This window comes from Sturnira hondurensis, unplaced genomic scaffold (assembly GCF_014824575.4).
Source record: "Sturnira hondurensis isolate 20B ecotype Veracruz unplaced genomic scaffold, ASM1482457v3 Scaffold0007406, whole genome shotgun sequence".
NCBI lineage: Eukaryota > Metazoa > Chordata > Mammalia > Chiroptera > Phyllostomidae > Sturnira > Sturnira hondurensis.
The window spans coordinates 4,160,604-4,178,303 of NW_028080037.1; the positions used below are offsets into that span (position 1 = coordinate 4,160,604).

General features: G+C 55.3%; 1 protein-coding gene across 5 annotated transcripts in view; it reads left to right on the forward strand.

Annotated features, from left to right (window-relative positions):
• CAMKK2 (calcium/calmodulin dependent protein kinase kinase 2) overlaps window positions 1-17,700 on the forward strand; it is a 45,620-nt gene that overhangs the window by 23,565 nt on the left and 4,355 nt on the right. For 2 of the 5 annotated variants that reach the window (XM_037052060.1, XM_037052061.1), the window contains exons 6-16: window positions 1,376-1,509; window positions 3,550-3,586; window positions 5,782-5,803; window positions 5,938-6,026; window positions 7,199-7,398; window positions 7,970-8,023; window positions 10,402-10,475; window positions 10,573-10,660; window positions 11,783-11,911; window positions 15,636-15,736; window positions 16,271-16,313. In XM_037052060.1, coding sequence (XP_036907955.1) covers window positions 1,376-1,509; window positions 3,550-3,586; window positions 5,782-5,803; window positions 5,938-6,026; window positions 7,199-7,398; window positions 7,970-8,023; window positions 10,402-10,475; window positions 10,573-10,660; window positions 11,783-11,911; window positions 15,636-15,736; window positions 16,271-16,313 — 971 coding nt within the window. The remainder of the gene's footprint in view (window positions 1-1,375; window positions 1,510-3,549; window positions 3,587-5,781; window positions 5,804-5,937; window positions 6,027-7,198; window positions 7,399-7,969; window positions 8,024-10,401; window positions 10,476-10,572; window positions 10,661-11,782; window positions 11,912-15,635; window positions 15,737-16,270; window positions 16,314-17,700) is intronic. The other 3 variants (XM_037052062.1, XM_037052063.1, XM_037052064.1) reach the window with 3 other exon arrangements.

Here is a 17,700-nt window from a genome sequence, read left to right on the forward strand (position 1 = left end):
ACGGCTTCTCACAGAGAACAAGTTCCTTTTGCCCTCCTGCCCCTCCCTCCAGGCAGCCCCCATTTGCCCCCTCAGGGGCTGGCAGTGGTGGTGTGTGGTCCGCGTAGACCTGTGGGTGAGCGTGTTAGAGGCTGATGAAACGTGAGCTCCCGCCAGCCTTGCTGGGCAGTGTCAGCGGGGCCTAAAGGGGGAAGTAGATAAGAAACAGGAACCCCATGCTCTCGCCAGGACCCCGGTTTATCCTGCTCATCTGAACTCTGAGCTGGATGATACCTTGTGCTATTATTTCTTCATGTATCAAGTTTTGTACCAGTACGTCTGCCTCTGACTTCCTTTGAAGGCAGATGAGGATCTCAAGTGCTTAACCCAGGGGTCACCTCCTTTTCCCGGCCAGGCAGGGAGAGGGTACCCTGCTGTTTAGTTCTGCTGTTGGCTACATCCGCCTCTTCCCTCCTTGTTGGCAGGTGCAGCCAGCGTCTCCCGAACTGCTCCCTTTGAAAGAGGAGGCATTGAGCGCCCTCCTTCCCTTTGAACTTGCATCCCGCTGCTCACACCTGGCCTTGCTTTTTCTGCTCCAAGGCTGGTCGTGCCCACCTTCAGTGGTGTGGGTCACACTCAGACCCTTGCTTAGGTAGGGCGCGCGACCCAGTGAGTTTTAACCTTGGGTCTTTCCATCACTGGGGCCTTTTCACTGTCGGTCGCTGCAGGGCCAAGCAGTGAAAAGATTGCTTTTCTTTTTGGCATAGTCTTTTTTTTTTTTAAAGTATTTTAGTTTAAAACAAGTCTGTAAAAGTAGAAGTCACAGACGAAACTACACATTACTTGGACAGGTTAGCAGATTAGCTTTTGGTGGGAGTTGAGTTTGGAAGCACTGGGTGTTTCAGGGCATCCTGAGGTCCACCCGGATCCTGTCCCCAGCCCTTGTCACTAATCTGTGAACATTTCTGTCCCAGTTTTTCACTGTGTGTGTGCGTGTTTTTGTCTTGTCAGCTCTTAGTTTTTTCCTCTTTCTGACTCCATTTTATATGTTGGCTGTTTCAGGAGTTGAGGCGTTTCGGGGTGATGTTCTTGAGCCCTGGGAAGGGGGAGTGATGAACTCACCAGTGTGTTGAGATTGCCCAGGCAGACCCTCGACTTTCCTCCCCACTGCACTGAACTGACCCTCCCAGTGGCCAGGGGGCGTGGGATGGGAAGGAGGACTGACCGAAGGCCAAGCAAGGGGCTTGTGCTTCCGGTCTCACTCCTCGTCAGTCAGCGGCAGGAGAGACGGATGAGCAGAAGGCTGTGCAAGGCCCCCAGTGGCGTCCGGCACTCCAGCCCTCTTTGCCGTGATGTCTCTTCGCCGTGACCCTGAGGTGGCCCGTGTCTCCTTCAGGTCGCCCCCCGCCCCGAGGCACCCGGCCGGCCCCAGGGGGCTGCATCCAGCCTAGGGGCCCCATTGAGCAGGTGTACCAGGAAATCGCCATCCTCAAGAAGCTGGACCACCCCAACGTGGTGAAGCTGGTGGAGGTGAGGCCCGTGGTGTGGGGGGGCGCAGAGGAGCGCCTGGCTCTGTTGTCACCCAGATTCCACACCGGCGCTTCCCACAGAGAGCCAGGTCACGCCTGGTAGCTTACTGCCGGGCTGAGTAGTGGGAACAGGCTCCGTCCCCCTGGTGTTTGATGTAATCCCTCCCCCTCCCGAGTTTTACAGATGGAGAAATTGAGAGGCTCAGATGGATACTGAGGCTGGCCCTTGGCTCATTTCTGTAACGTTGCAGCTGGTTCTCTTCCTGCTGCATGTGTGCGTGTGTGTGTGTGTGTGTGTGTGTGTGTGTGTGTGTGAGATTGTGACACCAAAGCAGCCGTACAGCTCGAAACAGGTGGGCGCGGCTGGGTTGCGAGAGGACTTTAGTCACAAAAGTGGGCGGAGGGCCCGGGAGTCCGCTCTGCAGCTGGCCCACCGCTCTGGGCCAGCGGTTCTCATGCTTTGGCGTCAGGCCTCGTTTACGCCCCTAAGTTATTGAGGACCCTAACGAGCTTTCGGTTATGTGGGTTACATTTACTAATATTTGCCACGGGGAATTTAAAACTGAGGAATCTGAAAATTATTTATTAGTCCATGTACCACAAGAATCCTACTTCATATTAATATAAGTGATTCACTGACAAATAACTCGATTGTCAGAACAAATAGTATATAGCAGGGAGAGTGGTGTAGTTTCGCGTTTTTGCCGGTTTTTGTTACCGTGAGTGCCTGGCTTCACAGAAGACAGCCGGATTCTCCCCTCTGCTCCTGCGCCCAGCCGCTCATGACTTCACACGCCATGCGGCTCCTGGAAGAGCCCGCTGCACCAGGCGAGACTGAGAATGAAAAGGGCCAATACTGACTTTGTTTTAGTGTAAAAGCAGTTTTGACCTCGTGGACCCCCTAGAAGCACCTCAGGGACGCCCAGACGTCCCTGGACCACATTTAGGGCACCTCCAGTCTAGTGTAAGTGTGAGTAGGTGTAGTCAGCTTCCCCAGGGCAGTGATATTTGAGGTGGCCCAGTTACCAAGGGTAATACAGGGGCAGGAACAGCATGTGCAAAGGGCCTGAGGCCTCTGCTTGGAGGGGTATGTCCTGGCCTTCGGTAGGTGTGAGAGTCAGCAGGCACACTGCCTGGGGCCCGTGGGGGAGAGGGCTCCAGGTGGGCTGCCCTGGGCCGCTGCCTAGAAGTGGTCACCCTTTTCTCGGGGCTCTTGCCTGTGGATCTTGGGTGCCTGGGGAAGGTGAGTGTGATGTGGGAAGAGGTAGGGGGACCAGTGTAGCCAGGGAGCCTGCCTTTGTCTCTTCTGAAAGAACAGAGGCCGCAGGGTCTTGAGCAGGCACGTTAGACACGTTCGAGGAAGCCCGAGGGCGCTCGTTAGCAGCTGGCTCTGGGTCCTGGGGTGTTTCCCTTCCTCCCGCGGCCCCATAGCATGTGACTTCTCCATGCAACACTACTGTTCGTTCATCAGGTGTTTCCTGAGCACCTACTCTGTGCCTCGCCCTGTACAGGGCCCCATGGAGGCCACTGCAGTGTGTCCACAGCCTGGTGCCTACCCTTTGAGGAGAAGGAGAAATCTGGTGGAAATAGTGAGAAGGTGGAAGCAGAGGCCGTGAGAGCAGGAGACAGAGAAAGTGCTGTGGTACTCCCTAGCAGGGAGGCATCCTGTCCTGTTGGGGTCGGGGAGAAGGGGTTAGGATTTGAATTTGCGCCTCGAGGACCCGTCCTAGGAGACAGGTGGGATTCTTACTCAAGCGGAGGTGCTTCCCATGGAGGAATTTGCCCCTCTGTTTTGTAACCTCCTTTCCCGGTGTTTTGGATGCTTGAGGGTTGGGCTAGATGGTGCTCACTTTCCAGATGGTCCTTCGGAGCGCACGCTGCGTCTGTCCCTGTGCCCTTCACCTCAACGGGGGAAAACGGGGCCGTGCGGCTTCCTGTTGCCAAATGCAGTCAGGTGGAGGCCGCTTCCTCTCCGCTCATACCTGTTCTTTCCTCCTCCCTGCTCCTGTCTCCGGCCTGTTCCGTGTGGCCGTGCCAACAGGTCCTGGATGACCCCAATGAGGACCATCTGTACATGGGTAAGACTCCAGCCCTTGCCTTCTGCCACCCCTGCTCAGGCAGCTGTGCCTGCCAAAGCCCAGTGTCCTCTTGAGGCAGTCCTGCCCCTGACCTCTCTCACCAAGGACAGTAGCTCCCCTCCTGGTTCAGTGGGGCTCCACAGTGACCCCACAGAACGCTGTGAAAGAGAGGAGCCCTGGCTGGCGTGGCTCAGTTGGTTGGAGCTTCGTCCTGCAACTGTAACCGAAAGATTGGGGGTTCGATTCCCGGTCAGGTCACGTACCTAGGTTGCGGGTTCAGTCCCCCGTTTGTGTACCCACGATCCCTGGTCCGAGTGTGTACAGAAAGCAACCAGTTGATGTTTCTCTGTCGCACTGAAGTTTCTCTCCCTCCCTCCCTCTCTAAAAAGCAATGAAAAAATGTCTGCAGGTAAGAAGTTAGAAAAAATTATTTTTAAAATTGTGAATGAAAGAACCATAAAAATGTGAATATTACAGAATCGCAGTGTTTCTCCAGATGTGCTACCATCCCCACTTTAAGTGTATGCGATGATTTTAGCTGGCACGTGGGCAAAAATTAACAAAAATTTTTCAGATTTAATTTACCGTTGTATAGGAAAAACTCTAGCCAGCACACTAAATTCATGATTTCATGGATGTTGTTACCTAGGATAAGGCTAAAAATTTTAAAGCTGAGTCGATTTAAAGAAAAAAATTGATACCATATTTCTCAGACTGTAAGACACACTTTTTTCTCTCAAATTTGGGAGGAAAATGGGGGTGTATCTCATAGTCCAAATGTAGCTTACCTGGCTCCTTGTTGGGGGTGAGCGGTGGAGCGGGGTCACAGGTTCATTAAATATTTACCACATTTTTTGCTGCAAAAATTGTTTTCCTTTTTTCTTTCTCTAAAACCTAGGTGCATTTTATGGTCCAGTGCGTCTTATAGTCCTAAAAATATGGTAGTTTACATGGTATATAGATATGGCTAGATTTAAACACGATAGGCAAATGAGTGAAATTGGAGAAAATTCAGCAGAAACCACAAAACGTAGAAGGTAGTTTTTTGTTCCAGAATGATACCCCAGGCTAATTTGCTCACATGAAGCCCCCGGCCTGACTCCACATGGCTTTGGGCTGTTTTGGAGGAGGTTGTTTGTTCATTCAACAAACATTTCCATTTGTCAGGCCCTGTCCTAGGTCCTTCAGGAACAAAACTCAAAACTGCCTGCCCTCAGGATACCTCGTGGCTCTAGTGAGGACGGTCAGACCCACTCTGCCCCTAAGCATTATGGGCAGGCTCCGAAGGTGTCAGCACCATGGTGACCAGCAAACCTGAGCAGGGTCGGGGAGCCAGGAGTCCATGCTGGGGGACTGGGAAGTAGAGTGACGTTTGTGCAGGACAGTGGGGACCAGATGGCAGAGGACATTGTATACCCTTGTCAAACCTTGCCTTTTACTCTGAACAAGAAGGGGCACCATGGGATGGTCTGAGCAGAGAAGTCTAATGAGTGTAAAAAGAACCATGGTCCAAGCTCCAAAGAGGAGTTTCGTGTGGACTGCACAGTGTCACAGGCGGTTTCTTACTTCCTGAGGTGCCCGTGTGACACGGAGCCATGCTGACCTTTGGTATTTGACTCCGACGGCTTGGGCTGCCCTGGAGAGAGCCCCTCAGCCCTTTAGCAGGCCTCAGCAAGGGTCCTGCAGGCCTGGCCCTCAGTGGGTGGAGGACTCGATCGGTATTTCTGCAGGTTAAAAACATCCCACCCGCCGCTCAGCCCGGAGCATGGTTAAGCTGTGAGCAACTGAAAATAGACCTGTTTCAGCAGGCCAGCTTCCCCCATGCCAGCGGATTTATGGTGCTTGGGTGGGTGGGAGGAGGTGCGGAAATTCATGAAGCAGCTTTTGGAAGTTGAGACTTATGTAACCGAGGCAGGAGAGGCCAGAGTGGAGGGACCGGTGCCCCTGTCTGTGGCCTTAGCGTCAGTGCACTGCCTTTGCTTTGAGCCACGGTCCAGAGCCACGGCGCCTCTGTCCTACCTCGATTCTGCCCAAGGCTGTTGATGAACTTGAATTCAGGGAGGGGCCCCAGGGGGAGTCCAGTTCCTCTCCTTGCTTCTTGGTGTTTTTAGGGGCAGTTGGGAGGAGGGGAAGACAGGGAGGAAGGCAGGTTTCCAATTTCCAATGTAACAGTTTACCCTTTCTCTTCCCTACAGTGTTTGAACTGGTCAACCAAGGGTGAGTGCCCCGACCCCCAGCGGGCGTGACGCCCAAGGCTTCTTGGCCTGAGCGAGGCAGTGCCAGGCTCAGCGGCGGGAGGTAACGCGGGCCAGGTGTCTGTTTCCCTTCTCACGCGTGTGTCGCCCTTTCAGGCCAGTGATGGAAGTGCCCACCCCCAAACCGCTCTCCGAAGACCAGGCCCGTTTCTACTTCCAGGATCTGATCAAAGGCATTGAGTACTGTAAGTGGGGCCTGTGGTAGGAGTTTGGGGTGCTGACCATTCCCAGGAGTGGGGAGTTGCTTATTTTCCTCCTGGAGCTCAAGGAGGCGGGTGGGAAACTCAGTTGTCTGAGTTGTCTGAGATGCAGAGCCACAGGCAGCTGCAGATCCCTGCCTAGGGCTGTGCCCCTGGGCACGGAACCCTTTATTCTCTGCCACATGGGGCAATTAGGAGCAATGGTGAGAGTCACCGAGGCACTGCTAGGGGCTTTGCTGCCGTTGTCCCTGATTCACAACAACCCCGGGACAGGGGTCCTGTTTATCTCCGGGAACCTCAGTTTCCTCATCTGTAAAATGGGAACAAAGTATCTCTCACCTGGGCTGAACTCAGCTGGGGCACATCAGCGGTTCTGATCGGCTAATGATTTTCCTGCTTCTGGTGGTTAAACATTTTCACTCTTCCCCTTGCCTGTCACATCGGGATTGTTGCAAGATTTAAGTGGTGTGAATGGGAAGGTATTCACACAGGGCTAGGCCCCCCCAGACTGGGCACTCAACACAGGAAGCTGGTGGTCCTGTCACCCATGTCGTCACCTCCTTCTCCATCCTCACCATCCTCACTGTTACCACCACTGAAGAAATGCAGGAACAGCTCGCCAGGTCCCCAGTCCTGCTCCGTGGTTGCTCTTCCACTCGACCTGCTGTAGTCGTTGCGGGCTCAGTGAGCTGGCTGTGTCGGCATCAGTAAATGAACATCGTTTGTCACACGTCTTGGGGCTTCTGGCTCCACAGAAACTCTCTCACTCTCTCTGCTCTGTCACTGGCGACTGAGACGGTCCCAGCCAGCTCCCGATTGCTCCTGGCAGCTGGTGGTTTGCTGCTCACTTTTGAGGCTTGGGAACGTCCCTAAACATCCTCTTCCCCCCTTATCTTTCTGAGCCGTGGGTGTCCAGTCCAGCAGGTCTTGTTGGGGGAGGATCGGCAGGGGGCCGTGGGAGAACAGAGGCGCCCATGCCCGGGTGCCTGGGCTGTGGTCACCAGCAGCTCCAGGCTACTTTCTATCAGTTTACCAACCTCAGGAGAAAGACTGGCTTCCGGAAGAGCTGCGGCAGAAACTGTGGGGCTGGCGCATGGATCCGCTCACGTGGTTTTCCCGCGCCCCCCTCTCTCATCCGGCGTCTCCCTCGTCCCCAGTGCATTACCAGAAGATCATCCATCGAGACATCAAACCTTCCAACCTCTTGGTCGGAGAAGACGGGCACATCAAGATCGCTGACTTTGGCGTGAGCAACGAGTTCAAGGGCAGCGACGCACTCCTCTCTAACACTGTGGGCACGCCCGCCTTCATGGCGCCGGAGTCGCTGTCCGAGACCCGGAAGATCTTCTCTGGGAAGGTAGGTTTGGCCCTGCCTGAGATGCCGAGTTCGGCCTGTGATTGGGGTCCTTTCACTGGTAAGTGGCAAAAACCCACCTCAGCAGTGGAACGTGTTATATAATGTAGATGAGAGAGACGTCCCTTTGGCTTTGGGATTGGTTGGATGTGTAGATTCAGATAGGAGTCCATGTGTCCATCCCTTAGGTCTGTTTTCCTGAATTGGTTTCCCCCCCAGGTGGGTTGGTCACCAGCAGCTCCAGGCTACTTTCCCCAGGCTACTTTCCCCCAGTTTACCAGCCTCAGTAGAAAGACTGGCTTCCTGGAGAGCTGCAGCAAAAATTGTGGGGTTGGCTCTGATTGGCCCAGGATGGGTCATGTGCTCATCCTTGAACCAATTGCTATGGCTTGGGGAAGTGCTGGGTCACGTGCCCACCCAGAGGCTGGGAACTGGTTCACCTCCAGGGACTCGGAGTGGAGAATTGGCTCCCCAAAGGAAAGCGGGAGGAGTCGATGCTGGGCGGGCAGGAGAGGTTGATGCCCTTCATCTACCACCGTGTCCCCTCACACGAAGCTCCCTTTTCTCCTTGCAGGCCCTGGATGTGTGGGCCATGGGTGTGACACTGTACTGCTTCGTGTTCGGCCAGGTAACAGAGCTGGGGTGTCCTGCCTCCTGAGTGTGGCTGGGGGGCCCCCTTGGATTAATAGTTTCCTTTGCAGGGAGACAGTATATAGTCATTTACAAGTCCTATAACTTCATTTCCGCAGTTAGATCTGAATAGGAAAAAGGATGCCTTCCCAGAGGTACCTGTCCGTACATGATAGTCCTGTCTGTGGAAGGAAGATCTGCGGAGGGCTGGGCAGAGGCTTGGAGAGGTTGTAAATAGTTGGTAGGTTCGGGACCAGCACGGCAAATGTGCCTGCCACTCTCTCCCGTCCTAAACCTGAGACAGACATCACTAATCAGTACCTGCATTTTGCCTCCTGAGGCTGATCCTATTTTGGTGGTGTTCTTCGGAACAAGCCGTTTGTTGGAGGCATAGAACTGCAGTGGAAGTTAAAATCCATTTGGTACTTTTGATTTAGGGAGAACTGTTTTGTCTTTTCTTTTTTTGGTCCTTTTTTATGTTGTTGATATTTACGGGCTTATATTTTTAACTCTGAAGTTCTGATCGATTACGTGAACAATAAAAGCACGGATTTTCCTGTTTCAAGAGCTTGTGTTCCTATTGAGGAAAACTTCAGAAATGGGTTTTGTAAGGACATGAAGGAGTTTGTAATCTTCTCCACCCAACATTGGATCAGAAAATGTTCAATCACATAGCAAAGTTGAAGGCACTGTACAGTGAACACCCACACAGCCACCCCCTGGGTACTACCATAAAGAATCTCGCTTTTTCACATGTCTGTCCTCAGTCTGCCTTTAAAATTTTTTATTTTATTTTAGAGTAAATTACCAGCACATCTGCCATTTCAATACTTCCAATGCATCAGAGTGTGATTGTTAGCTGGAGCTAACTCCACACTACTTGTTGGAGGGGTGTGTGTGTGTGTGTCTGTCTGTCTGTCTCTCTCTCTCTCTCTCTCTCTCTCTCTCGGTGAAATTGACGTGTAGTGAAATGTACAGATCTTAACTGTCCTCTTTAATGAGTTCTGTCAAGTGGATATACCTGTGTAGTCCAAACTCCTATCAAAAGTTACTGCTCTTAATGAAACCATTTTCCTTGGACAGGAGTAGAGCAGCTCACTTTCTGAGACTTTTTCCAACCTTTTAAACACTCACATAAAGAAAGGGTCTTTTTTCCAGGGTAACACCTCTGGGTCAGGCCCCCTGCTGGGTGAGACCCTCCACTGGGTAAGCCCCTCTGTTGGGCGATCACTAATTTGTCACCCCAGGGGATGGTGTATGAATGGCTGCAGAGTCAGCCCAGGCTGGGCTGAAATGCCAGCTTTGCTCTTCCCAGAATGTGTCACCTCTCTGAGTTTCCATTTTTCTCTTTTGTAAAATGGGAATAATACTGATTATTTCATATGGCTATGGAGAGGATAGATGGAAATCATGCAAGCACTCATTAATTCAGTAAGTCACAGGTGGCAAACACAAGGCCCGTAGGCCGAATCCAGCCCTCCACCTTGTTTTATCTGGCCTGACACCTTGTTTCTACCCGGTGGCAGTGCCCAGCTCTCGCTTAAACTGTGAAGGAGTAGCTACGTGTATACCGTCCTAAAATTACATTCAGTCCTTTGAAAGGCTGATGTGGGCGCCCCTGTGAAAATGAGTTTGACATCCCTGCAGTAAGTAGTTACTGAGCCCCTGCTTGGTGCCGGGGATGTTCCTGGGCAGTGAGGAGTCAGCAATGAGCATGACAGACAAACAGCCCGCCCCTCTTAGATCTGCTGTTCCGATGCAGGAGGTAATAAACAAATACATATGTAAGGTAATGCAGGAGATAATAAATATATTATGAAGGCACAAGTGGTGAGTTAGTAAATAAATACATATGTAACACAGTGGTGAGTTCAATACGAATGTAACAATGTCAGGATAGGCCCGGGATAGGTGCTGTGATGAGAAGGCTCCTGGTGGGGGCAGTGGGCGGGGCATGTCTGTTTCAGGCAGGAGCTGGGGTAGGCCTCCCCGAGGTGTGCTTTGATTAGACACCTAAATGATAGGAGAAAACAGGCCAGGTGTTGGTGGGAAGAAGTTTCCGGGCAGAAGAGCCAGTGAAGTGTTGGTCCTGGGAGAACTCAGTTCAAGGCCTGGCCCCTGGTGTGCCCTCGCTGCCATCCCTGTGGTGAATTGTTTTGGGAATTATTATTGTCCGCACAGTGGGTGGGTGAAGGACAGTGTTTGCTTTTTCCCCCCGATCCTTCTAGGACTTGGTCGGGGAGGATATGGAAATTGCTCCCTCCCTAGATCAGGCCACTGGGCTGTTCGCGTCTGCGTGGGCTGGCCCCAGCACAGGGCGCCCTCTGCAGGAGGGGTGTGCCAGCCATCCATGGGCACTCTCGTCTCCCTTCACAGTGCCCGTTCATGGACGAGAGGATCATGTGTTTACACAGCAAGATCAAGAGCCAGGCCCTGGAATTTCCAGAGCAGTGAGTATCGCCCGGCCGTCCTGAGTCTCGGGCTTCTCTGAGCCTTACGTGGTCCTAGGTCTCTCTTTCAAACTGCTGATGTGTCTGTCACCCCCAGGCCTGACATAGCTGAGGACTTGAAGGATCTGATCACCCGCATGCTGGACAAGAACCCAGAGTCGAGGATCGTGGTGCCGGAGATCAAGGTATCTGGGGGCCGCCGCTGCCCCGTGGGGTGTGTGCCACTGGCTTGGCCTGGTCCTCTGCTTGGAATTGTTTGGCTCAGCCCTGCCTTGGCCAGGCCCCTCACCCACATCCGCCGCGCCATGCCCTCCTTGGCACCGCTGCCCTGCCATGCTCTGGGCCTCTGGGTTGCTAGGGGCTCGGAAGGGGCGGGAGGGGGATTTGGGGCCTGTGTTGATGTGATTGTGGAAGTGGAATCCGCTGCCAGTGGGCAGCGAGCGCTCACTCCGTTTGGCTTGGGCTGGTGGCATCCACCCTCCTCCGATTGGACCCAGGCCTCTGTGTGCTCCACGCCCTGGCTGCCCAAGTCCTGGGCCTTTGCCTTGACCCTGCCTATCCGTGTGAAGATGGCAGTGAGGGTGGGTGGGAGTCAGAGAGCAATTTGACCCGCTCTTCATGCTGGCCTGCCGAATTCCACCCTGTAGCAGAAAGCACTGTTGGGAGAGACCCCCCGCTTACCCCTACACTGCAACCAAGGCACACGCACACATCTGGCCCTTTAAGAAACCTGGAGATCTGCTTTGGGAACCCCTGGGCACGTAGCCCACTAGCCTTTGAAGAGGGGGAAGCCCAGGATGTTACAGATGAGGGCTTGGACCCTGGGGGGTGTAGTGGGGGGCAGACCCCAGCATGGGTCCTCTCCGTACTATGTCCTTCCAGCTGGTCTTGGCCACTGTGCCTCCCCGAGCCTCTGTTTGCCCTTCTGTAAAATGGGGCGCATGCTGCGTGTCTCAGCTGAGCTTCCCGGGCACCAGGGAGAGCTGCCAAAGAGTGATGGGTGCTTCTTGGGCAGCCGTGAGGGGTACATACCAAATTTCAGTCACTTCCACCGAGCCCAGTGGCCAGATGGAGAATCTGGGCCAAGCACATCCCAGCCTCATAGCTCCCTCCCACTCTCTGGCTCCTGTCATTTCCTCCCACCTTGCTCCCCCCCACCCCGCTCCCCCTGCCTGGCTTATCAGCTCTCTTGCCTGTCTGACCTCAGGCCACTGCCTCTCCCCTCTTGCATCCCTTCCCTGGCTGTGCTGTCCCGCCTCTGGGGGCCAGCTGCGCCCACCCCTCACCCCTCCTGTCGTTCGTTGAAGCTGCACCCCTGGGTCACGAGGCACGGGGCGGAACCACTGCCATCCGAGGACGAGAACTGCACGCTGGTCGAGGTGACCGAAGAGGAGGTCGAGAATTCGGTCAAACACATTCCCAGCCTGGCGACCGTGGTAAGGGGCCTGAGAACCACCGACCAAGAGCAGGGACAGAGAGAGTCGCCAGGGATGGGGCCCCGCGAAGACAGGCTGGAACATGGGGGCTTCTGAGAATCAGACATTGGGCCTGAACGTCAGGGGATGGCTGGCTGAGTCCCCAACCTATGACCTCAGCCGCTGGGCCTTGGACACACATCTCTCTGGCCAGGTGCCCCTGTGTCTTCTAACCTTAGTTCTCCCTGCGGCCAGTTCTGATGTTACTGTAGGGAGGGGCGGCCCCTCTGCAAGCATCCTACTGCCCCTTCCCGAATTCCTGCTTTCAGAGCATGTTGGGGCGCAGAGGAGGTGAGGGACCAGGGCGGGGCCCGGGAAGGAGCTGGAGCCGAGGTCTGTGGGACGGGGTTCCCACCAGGGTGGGTCTCCCGTCTCCGGAGCGAAGGCTTAGCTCACCTCGTGTCTGCCCCGGGAGTGGCTCCAGGGCTAGGGGCAGGGCTCCCCCTTCACACGCCTCAGCCTCAGTGAGTCAGCCACTTGCCAAATCCCTGCCGTCAGGACGCCTGGCTCCAGGAGGGAGACCAGGACCCGCAGGGCCCAGGCAGCGGTCCTGGGGCGGAATCCAGCCGGCCACCCGCCCACCGTGGCCGCCTCCAAAGCCCCGTGCTGCGTCGGGCCAGCAGAGAGGCAGGGCCCTGGGCTCTGGACGGGGCCTGAATGACCAGCTGACCCCGTTGGAGCCGGTGCTGGCTCCTTCTCTCCCAGCTTCGCACCCTCCCTCCTGCTTCCTTTCTCTCTCCTTCCTCCAAACCCTGAGGCTCGGGCAGGTCATCCACTCATACCTTCCTCCTCCTTCCCCACCTGGAACCTCTGCGCGACCTTCACTGTTAGAAACTCACCCACACCCACCCACTCTTTGTTACCCACCCACGGCACCCAGGTCCTGCACTCAGAGTGGGGCAGGCGGCTGGCATCGGGCCCTGGTGCCCACCTTGGGATGTCCCTGGGAGAAGGCATCTGGCCTTAGAGGTCTGAACCCGTCACTGGTTGTTTGGGAAGCACTCCAACACCGCGTGGGTTCTCAGGCCTCTGCGGGGGGCAGGGCGGGGCAGGGGGCAGTGATAAAACTGATGGGCACCTGCCGTCCTGGAGAGGCAGATGCTGAGCACACAGCCAATAAATAAATGTTCGGGGTAACTGAGGGGCTAGGAGATGTTCCCCTCGGTGGGGACGTGGCCCTGGGGATGGGTTGGAAAGTCGCCGCAAGAAGCTGCTGTGCACCGAGAGGCGGGGAAGCTCGACTGGGGTGGTTCTTGGAAAGATACCACTTGGAGAACGGAGAGCAGGGGCGATGGAAGAAGTTGGGGTGGGGGGCTGGAGCAGGAAATCCGGCCCCCACCTGGCACCCAGCCCGTGCCGGGCATGGGATTACAGAGATGAACCAGCTCCAGCCCTCGTGAGGCTCCCGGCCTCGTGAAAAAGGTGAATCCTCTTGTGCTTTGCACGGTCAGGCCAGCACAGAGCAGGGGCTTCGGGAGGAGGAACTCCTTCCACGGGTTCCTGGGGGCAGGTGGGAGGGGTTGGCTGGTTAGACGAGGCCATGGGGGTGGGGCAGGGCAGGGTGGTCTTGCCAGTATTACGAGGCCATCACCACTCACCTCGGTAGTTCTGGAACACCGTCACCCTAAAGGAAAGCCTGTCCCCTTTAGCAGTCACTCTGCCCTCTCGGGCCCCCCGGCGCCTGGCACCCACCAGTCTGTTCCCAGTTTCTACAGACTTGCCAATTCTGGACAGTTTCTATAAAGGGAATTACGTCATCTTGTGTCTGGCTGCTTTTATTTAGTAGAATGTTTTTGAGGTTCATCGCATCGTAGCAGGTCACTCCTTTTCATGGTTGAGTAATATATAATAGCCCACTGGGGAGACCACATTTTATCTGTTCTTCAGTTGGATATTGAGGTGTTTCTTCCTTTTGGTAAATCGGTGGCTTTTTTTGGTTTTGTTTTTTTTTAACAGTAAGCAGCAAACCCTTAAAAATCAACTCAATATATGAAACAGCTTGAAGAGGCACCACCCTCTGCCGAGAGGGGGTGGGGGCCACATCCTTGAAAAACTCCTTCATAGGACACAGTAGCCAAAAGCATCACCAAAAGGCGACTGGTTCACTCTCTTCCTCCAGAACCTCCCATGGCTCCCTGGCTGGCAACAGGCTAAGTTCCAAACTCCTGTGGGCGAGGGACTCTTAGGGAGTGAGGGAGCCAGATCTGGGTGTCGGACAGCATGGGGGCACGTTGGCTGGTGAGGCTGGGCACCAGGGTGCAGAGGAGGGGAGCTGAGCGGCAGCTGAGGGGTGGTACCTTTCCCCCAAGGGTCCTCTCTTCTCACACGTTTCCCAACTCTGTCTGTTAGAGCAGGTTGGGGTGGGGAGCGCACCAAAGAGAACCCGCCCATGGCCGTGGGCAGGCCAGCCCCCAGCACCTCTTAGGAGGGCCTTTGGGACCTCTGAGCATCTTTGTCCTCAGACCAGCCTGGCTGTCCCCAGTGTCTGGGATGTTCCCCGAGCTCCTTGCGCTTGGACAGGTGTGTCTCAGTCTTGATGACACTGCAATTGCCTGAGAAGTCGGTGCCCTTGGGTGATGCGGGTCGGGGGAGAAAATGGTACGGCCACTGCAGAAAACAGACTGGCCATTCCTCAAATGTTAAACGTCGTTACCATGTGATCCAAGAATTTCACTCCCGGGTATAGACCCGAGAAATGAAATCATTTTGTGTGGAAAAACGTGTCTACACGAAAACTTCGACGCAAATGTTCAAGCATTATTCACCACCACCATAAAGTGGAAAGAAGCAATGTCCGATTGAGCGGTGGATAAAGAAAACATTTCTACCCACACAGAGGAATATTACTCGGCCATGAAAAGGAGTGAAATACTGATACAACGTAGCTGAACCTCGAAAACATGCTGAGGGGACGGAGCCAGCTAAAGAGCCGCTCACTGTGTGAGTCCACTCACGTGAACTGTCCAGGAGAGACACATTCCCAGGGACAGAGAGCAGACTGGTACATGCCGGGCCGGGGGCACAGGGAAGTCTGCTGATGAGGCTGACTGCTAATGGGGACAGGGCTTCTTTTTGGAGGGACGGAAGTGCTCTGATGTGAGGTATTCTGAATGTACTAAAACCAGGGAAGCGTGCACTTTAAAATGGCAAATTTTATGCTGTGGGAGTTATATTTCAGCTACAAAGCCATATAGCACCCCTGCACCCCATTATTCCTGGGAAGCCATAGTTGGTTTCTTGTCGGCGTGGTCAGAGACAGGTTTTCGCCAAGCATAAAGGCCTGGCCTTGAAGGCGAGGCGGGTTGAGACAGGCTGATGCCTCGCGCGGACCTGCTAACCTGAGGTGCTGGAGGAGCAGTGGCGGCCGGCTGTCCAGGAGCGCAGCGCCCCCTAGGGGCTGGGTGGGCCCAAGACTGGAGATTGTGACCGGACTTGAACGTCGGACCAAGGAGTTAAGGGCCCTTTTCTTGTTGGCAGCCAGGGAGCTATGGGAGCTTTGCCAGTCGACTGGTGGTGGCTTTGGCTGCTCAGTACCAGGTTCTGCCCCGTGTCTCCCAAAGGCCTGCCGTCAGCTACAGGCTCTGGGAGCTGGCGAGGGGCTGGGGGAAGAAGGATGTTGGCCTGAGGGAAGATGTTGCCGGGAGCGCCCCCTCCAGGTGGCTGAGCCCCCTGTTCTCCCGTTCAGATTCTGGTGAAGACCATGATACGAAAACGCTCCTTCGGGAACCCGTTCGAGGGCAGCCGGCGGGAGGAGCGCTCATTGTCAGCACCCGGGACCCTGCTCAGGTGAGTGTCCACCTGTCTTCCTGTGGGGCAGGGAATGGGGGGGGGCCAGACCCAGCGCAGTCCTGTCCAGCACTCTCACCTGGGCCCCCAGTGCCTGGAGAGTCGCCATCGGGAAAGACTTAGACCAGACCTGGGCCCCCTGGGGAAGTCAGAGCAGCTGCTGGCCGGGAAGTCACCCCACCCTGGGCTTAGCCCGCCGCCTCCAGTGGGTGGCTCATCCAGCCTGGAATGGGACCTTCCTCAGGGGGCTGGCACTTTAACTGGGGGCTGTTGACAGCCAGAAAGCACTTTTGTGGTCCAGAAGCAGGCCTGCTTGGTGGTAGGGGGGGAGGGTGTTTGTTCCCTTGCTGGGTGAGCGAGCCAGTCTCGCTCAGGGGACCTTACACGTCAGGGCAGGGTGGCGGCCTCATAACCGCCCTGGTGACCGCTGTCAGGCTGGCGTTTGGGGTCTGTCTCTGGGGTGGGAGATGGGCATCCCTTGGCCCCCAACTGTCCCTTCTCACTTCCCTTTTCCCTCCCCTCTGGCGATTCCAGCAAAAAACCAACCAGGCAGTGGGAGCCCTTGTCTGAGCCCAAGGTAAAGCCTGCCTGCCTGTGCAGTAGCCTCCGCCAGGGCCTGGGGGCGGGGGCAGCTGCCGTGCACGGGGCGTCTGCACCCTGGCGGATGTTTCCGCTGTGACTAGGCTCACCTTGGGCCTCTGGACCCGGGCCAAAAAGGAAGGGCATCCAGGGGTTTGGACCACGGACGGGTCATGCATGTGAGCTGGGGCTGCGGGTGCATGGCACTGCACCCGGAATGCCTGTGCATTCACCCCGGCCCGATGGCCCAGTTGGGCTCCCACGTCCGCTCGGCACGCGTCACGGGGCCCGTGGCTGCCCCTGCTCCAGGGCGGCGGCATGGTCAGAGTGTAGGTCAGGCATGCTGCATCCGTGGCTCCCCCTGGTGGCTCTCCAGCATCCACCCTCTCTTCTCCGATGGGTTAAGACCTAGAGAATAAGTCCCCTTGCAGCTGGCTGCAAATTAATGTACAAGTCCTCTGCCTGGGGGGCGGGGCAGGGGTGGGGCTGGATTTCTCCCCCGATTGGCCATCCCTCTTCCAAACGAAGTGTATACCCAGGTCAGTGTTACCTGCACCTCCCCCCACAGATGAGAATTTTTGGCCCTGTAAGACTGAGATGACAAATGGCATCCCTTCTGCTCCTCATCACCCCCCCTCCCCCCCCACACACACACACAGCTCCTAGGGCAGGGTAGCCATCCCAGTCTTCTTCCCACTGAACCTGACTCACCACCGCAACCTCACCTGGGAGCTCCAGGCAGCCATTCCTACTATTTAAATGCAACTTCGGTGAGATAGAGTTCACCCACCATTCAGCCCCCCCGTTTGGAGGGGATAATTCCATGGCTTTTTAATACAGTCACAGAGCTGTGTAAACACTCGACTCCTCCATTCCCCAGCAACCACTAAGCTGGTTTCCATTGCTGAAGATTGGCCTGTTCTGGACATTTCCTGTAAATGGAATCCCACAGTGTGTGGCCTGTGGTATCTGGCTTTCCTCACTCAGCCTCCTGTTTTCAGGGTTCATCTGTGGTGGAGCAGGTGTCAGCACTTTATTCTTTTTTTTTTTTTATAGCCAACTAGTATTTCACTGTATGGACAGACCACCATTTATTTTTCTGTTCATCTGGCGGTGGACACTGTCTCTGCTTTCTGGCTGTCATGGATGAGGAAGGTGGCTGTGAACATTCTCATCCCAGCGTCGGCCTTTTCTATCTGATAGGAATTGGCTTAGTTCCAATGCATTGGCCACGCCTACCATAGGAGTTGGGGCTTCTGTGGTGATGGCAGAGGGATGCTCGCTTGCGGATCATTCATGCTTTTCTGGAGCAGGGAAAGCGGCCATTAGCGATCAGCCAGTTGTCAGCAGCCTGAGAAGGCTGCCTCAGTCCCTGCTGGACGTTC